This window comes from Sinocyclocheilus rhinocerous, unplaced genomic scaffold (genome assembly GCF_001515625.1).
Source record: "Sinocyclocheilus rhinocerous isolate Xijiao unplaced genomic scaffold, SAMN03320098_v1.1 scaffold255, whole genome shotgun sequence".
In the NCBI taxonomy this organism is placed as follows: domain Eukaryota; kingdom Metazoa; phylum Chordata; class Actinopteri; order Cypriniformes; family Cyprinidae; genus Sinocyclocheilus; species Sinocyclocheilus rhinocerous.
This window is the reverse complement of record NW_015630029.1, coordinates 138378-144377: the sequence shown is the minus strand read 5'-3', so window position 1 is coordinate 144377 and position 6000 is coordinate 138378. Positions and strand designations below refer to the sequence as shown.

At 38.0% G+C, this 6000-nt stretch overlaps 1 protein-coding gene across 3 annotated transcripts in view; it reads left to right on the top strand.

The window, feature by feature from the left end:
• The first annotated feature begins 328 nt into the window (after positions 1-328).
• Positions 329-6000, top strand: part of nav2b (neuron navigator 2b) — an 82507-nt gene continuing 76835 nt past the window's right edge. For all 3 annotated transcript variants that reach the window (XM_016551998.1, XM_016551997.1, XM_016551996.1), the window contains exon 1: positions 329-740. In XM_016551998.1, the coding sequence (XP_016407484.1) occupies positions 522-740 (219 nt within the window). In that variant the 5' untranslated portion in view covers positions 329-521. The remainder of the gene's footprint in view (positions 741-6000) is intronic.

The following is a 6000-nucleotide window of genomic DNA, read 5'->3' as shown; positions in this document are numbered from 1 at the left end:
CTTGAGAGTATCGCCTTGTTGCCACTGCATCTGGAGGCTGGTAACACATCCGTGTACAAACTGTTGGTTTCCTTTTGCTCTGACAACAAATTGCATCCTGCCTTCCCACTTATCTGTGATTTCTGCCTGCCAGAGTGTATTCGCTTCTCAGCAGTGGCTGCGCTGGGCTATATTGAGCGACTCCTCGCTCCTGTGGAACTAGGAGCAGGTGGCGGGCGGAGTCTAGATCTCAAGTCGTACATGGAGTAAGAGCTTCATTGGACAAGAAAAACACAGAAGATGCTGATGACGGGGAAGGATTTGGGCCGATTGTCATGGGAAAATCATATTATTAGAAGGTTTTGCAAGACCTCTGTGTGCAGTCGAGCTTCCCAGTGCTGTATGAATGTGAGTTTGTGGACACACTTCTCACCGCATTGCTCCAGCTGTTAAGTCAGCGTGTGCGGTTGCTCCAAGCCTTTGGTTGCAACCAGACAACTTTGTGCCAGTGTCTGCGTGGTTGGATGTAAAAGCATAAGAAGATGCCTGCTATTCTAGTTGCCTCCAAGATGAAGTCGGGACTGCCCAAACCTGTGTATGGCACCGCTCTACCCATTCCAGCCAGGGTAGCGACCCACCAGAAGCCTGTGCAGCCCAGCCTCATCACCCTGAAGTCTCCCATCTACAGGCAGCAAAGTCAAAGCAGTGCGACTGTACAGAAAAAGTACCAGACTGCCAAAGAAACATCAGAAGACCCTCAGGTTGGAATGCTGATGCTTAATTTGTATGTGTCTTTGTGATTGCATTGATTCTTGTTCTATTGGATGATCTTCCTTGGATAGTTTGATTCCACACAGACAGTGGATACTTAGTTTATACTTAGTATAGTAATAACAAAAATAGTAATTAATTAAGATTGTACTTGTTGCTTTTTTATCTTCATGGTACCATAGATTGACCACAAATAAAAAATAATATCTACTATTGTAATATCTACTATTATAGTTGTGACTTTTTTTATCTCAGAATATCTCAGAATTGCAGCCTTGTTTCTCATAATTACGACTTTATATCTTTCTTTGTGGCTTTGTTTCTCATAATTGCAGATTTATATCTTGCCGTGTGACTGTATCTCACAATTATGACTTTCTCATAACTGCGACTTTATATCTCACAATTGTGACTTTTTCTTATACTTGCTACTTTATATCGTGCAGCAGTGGAACTTTGTTTTTCATAATTGCAACTTTATATCTTGAAGCGTGACTATATTTCACAATAATGACTTTGTTTCTCGTAATTGCGATGTTATATCTCACAATTGCGACTTTTTGTTATACTTGCAACTTTATATCTTGCAGTGAGACTATATCTCACAATAACGACTTTGTTTCTTGTAATTGTGATGTTCTGTCTCGCAATTGCAACATTTTCTTATACTTGCAACTTTATATCTTGGAATGAGACTATATCTCACAATTAGGACTTTGTTTCTCTTAATTGTGACTTTATACCTCAAAATTGCGTTCGTTTCTTATACTTGCAACTATATCTTGCAATGTGACTATATCTCATATCGACTTTTTCTAGTAATTGTGACTTTATATCTCACAATTACGATTGTTTCTTATACTTGCAACTATATATTGCAATGTGACTATATCTCACAATTACTACTTTTTTTAGTAATTGTGACTTTATATCTCACAATTGCGATCGTTTCTTATACTTGCAACTATATCTTGCAATGTGACTATATCTCACAATTACGACTTTTTCTAGTAATTGTGACTTTTATATCTCACAATTGCGATCGTTTCTTATACTTGCAACTATATCTTGCAATGTCACTATATCTCACAACAATTGCGACTTTTTCTTGTAACTTCAACTATATCTCACAATTGCAATTTTTTTCTTATACTTGCAACTTTATATCTTGCAATGTGACTGTTTCTCATAATTTGAACTTTATATTCTCGCAAATGTGATTATATCTTACAGTTGTAACTGTTTCTCATAATTGCGACTTTATATCTTACTGTGTGTTTTGTCTCATGTAATTGCAACTTTATATCTACAATATAATCTCAATTTTATCTCACAATTACAACTTCATTTCTCATACTTGCAATGTTGTATCTAAAAACAACGGATTTGTTTCTCATATTTCACTATTGCAGCATTAAATCTCACAATGACTTATTTCTCAGAGTACAGACTTTATCTCATAACTGCAACTTTATTTCTCACAATGTGAGTATTTCTCACAGCTTCTTCTGTTTTTCGTAGTTGTGACTTTAAATCTCACAATGTAACAATAACAATTATTTACTTTTTTTTAATCTATAGCAGAATCTGGCTTCAATGCAAGTTGCTATTGGAATGTTAATGAACAGAAAAAAAAACTAGAGAATATTTTTGTAGTTTGTCATGTTGAAATTCAAACTTTTCAGAGCTTGTTAATGCGTTGTGCCCATATTCCACAATGACTTGATCTGCAACAACTGTAGGGATGATGTAGGAATACCACTACGCCACAATATGCGTGTCAGTTGTATTCATGTTTTAGAAACAGTTTCACTTTGGTCACATTACCACAATTGTAACTACTGTTTGTAGAGCTCCCCACTGAAAGCTCATGCGTTTATATATTTACGCGTTAAAAATATTATGCTTTATAAGAATAGCTCCTTCTGACCTGGTCAGAGCAAATCGTCGGTGAAAATTGCAATGTTCTTCCTTTGGTCCATGGCAGCGGTGTGCACGTTCATGTCTTTGCGTGTGTGTGTGTGTGTACATGTGTTTATATAGATTCATACGTTCAGTAGAGCCTTAAAGGCAGTGAAGAGCCAAGTTCTTCATGTGGCGGGCTAGAATGAAAAGCTCAGCCAGTTGGCCTGTAATTACAGCGCACACGCACACATAGACACGGTCATGGAGGTTTTACTACAGTGCTCCATTAGTAGCGGTGAGCCGCACTGCAGGTGGGCATTTGGCCATATGGACGCCACACACACCAATCCCAGAGGCCAGTAGTGGGCACCATTCAGCAAACACTGCTACTAATATACTGCCATGCCCTTACACTGCACCTCTGTCCCTCTTTGTTCTGGCCAGGAAGCTGGAAAATGCTTCACTTTAAAGAAAATGGCACTAAATTTGTTTTGGGACTGTGCTGGTGTAAGGATTAGGTTGCTGTTTCAGACACGGTTGACTGCCTTGTAAAACAACGTGACGATTGCAGTTACTAGTTTGTTAAATATCTGCTTTTTCTGTTTGGAAATGAATGAAATGACCAAAAATGACGAGGAATGGAAAGTCCATTACATAAGTTTAGGGACTGCTTTTTGCTCTCTAAATTGTCCTACACAAATTGAATTGTTTATTTTTGTTGAATTTATCTTGAAACTTAAATGAAGAAATGTAGTGTGGCAGATTTGCTCTGTTTTAACAAAAAGTGCTTTGGTGGTACCATAGTTTGGTTTAGTGATTTGGTGTGAATTTATCATAGTACTTTGATTAAGTACTGAATGATTACTGTAATCATACTGAAATTTTGTATTTACGTGGTCCTCTAAGTTTTGTGATGCTTCAAATGGCATTAGCATGGTAAATGTGTAAAAAAACCATGCTATTTTTTTTGGAAGTATCTTTTTTTAGCAGTACTTTTACGTTTAACTAAAACGATTGGTACTTGGTACTGGTAATATTGGTACTGGTTTCAGTAATTGAAATAAAGCTAAAATAAAATGTAAATATTAGATGAAAAACTTAGAAAATCAAAAATGTAATAAAAAAAATTAATAGATTTGAAAAAATGACAAAAACACATAAAATTACTAAAATGAAAACTAATTTATTGCTAAAAATTAAGATGTCAAAATATGAATGTCACGTTTATGGTCTGTTTTTTGTTTTGTTTTCCCTCTGTTCCTGCCTCCTGTTTCTGTATGCCCTTATTTGGTTATGTTCCTGTCCTCATTATAGTTCGTTATGTTCATTTGGTTTTCCCGTGTGTTTGATTGTTGATTGCTCCCAGGTGTGTCTTGTCAATTACCCCATGTACTTAAGTTTCTGTCTGTGTTATCTGAATTTGTCCGGTATTGAACGTCGATGTTTTTGTTTCCTGTGTGTCCCTGCCTGCCTTGTTTTACCCCGTCTTGGATGATTAAAGACATTTACTTTGAGTTTATCCCACGTCTCCTCGTTCTTCGTTTCGCCACAGAAGGCAACCGTGACAGAATACCGGACCAACACAGTAATAAGCGGTGCTTCTTCTCCCCGTTTTGTTTTCCGGTTTTTGAAAATGTTTTCTTTTGTTTTCCTGTTTTTCCCCTGCGGCATGGAAACTGCCGCACGATTAGCCGCACCGTTGTCAAGTCCGCCGGCCGTTCAGCACTCAAGTTCGCCGGCCTTTCCGCTGTCAAGCCCGCCGGTCATCTCCCTCTCCTCAGCCCAAAAGAGGAGATTGCGGAGGAATGGACTGTGGGCTCCAGCCCCAGAGCTCGCTCCAGTTTCGGCTCCAGCCCCCGAGTTTAGCCCAGTGAGGGCTCCAGTTCCCGAGTTAAGCCCACGGAGGGCTCCTGCTCCAGAGCTCCCTGCTCCGCCATGGCCTCCCAAACTGTCTGATCCGCCCTGGAGGCCTTCCTTGTCCCCGTCCTGCACCAGCCTCCAGGGCGCCCACCCCCCCTCACCAGTGGAATTGTTACGGCGCGGGACGCGCCTTTCGGGAGGGTTGAACGTCTATGTTGTGTTTCCTGTGGGTCCCTGCCTGCCTTGTTTTACCCCGTCTTGGATGATTAAAGACATTTACTTTGAGTTTATCCCACGTCTCCTCATTCTTCGTTTCGCCACAGAAGGCAACCGTGACAATGAATAAATACTATAATAATTTATAAATAATACTAATATATAACTGTTTTTTAGTCTATTGACACAAAACACTACCAGTTGTTTTTTTTTTTTTTTTTTTTTTTTTTTTTTTTTTGCTATGATTTACTTGTTTGTTAGTTTCTGAATAGTTCTCATAAGAATAGATTAAGTATTAGCCTGATACTTTATCGATATACTTTTCAAGTTGTAAAAATGACTGGGAGGTCTTTTAGACCCCAAACAGAGCATGATGGATAAAAGCTAATGTGGTCTGGTCTTAATGCTTGCTCATGTTAACATTAAACCTGGTTACGCATAGCTCTTCCCCTATGTTTTTATTATTCGAGATTATTATTCCCACATGCTGTCCACCGCAGCCTAGAGGTTTTGTTTACAGCGAATGGGTGGAGTGGTTCTCCAGGCTCTGTGGGCAGAAATACAAACAGCCCCCTGCAGAACTCACAAGGAGTCTCTGTATTAAAACCAGCAGTGGCTCCAGTTTTAAACTCGTGTTTGACTCTGATCTGCATCATGTGCAGACACACCAGTTCTTATTATATGTATGTCCTATTTAGACCCATTTAGACATAACTAGACCAGCAACAAAACACCAACAACCCTTTATTTCTGACCTCTGTACTAGTGGTAGTCAGAGACTAGGCCTTTTGAGACTGTGCTGCCTCCCAAATGCTCACTTTGTGAAATTGCATGACAGTTATGTTAAAACAAACTAGTCATCAGGTATGTTTGGAATGGCATTTTACTAAAGTAGCTAATTTTGCTGTATATATACCATGCATAGTGTTTTGTATGCATAAAATACTCAGTTCAGTCTGTATTAACAAGAACACACTGCATGGAATATTGTCACATAATGCAATGTGCTTTACTTGCTCTTATTTTGTCATCTTTGTCCTGTCTTATTGTTTGCGCAAACTACCATTTTCTTTCATTTAGGCATATCATTTTATTAATATTTTTATTATTAATTAAATAATTTGTTTCAAATATTTATTCAAATAACAACAATTGTAATATTTGATGAGACTTCATATTTATTTAAATAAAACACATTTTATTTAGTTTAAATAAAAACAGACAGGCATTTTTTTGAATTTGTATATATTTAATTAAAAATATGTATTC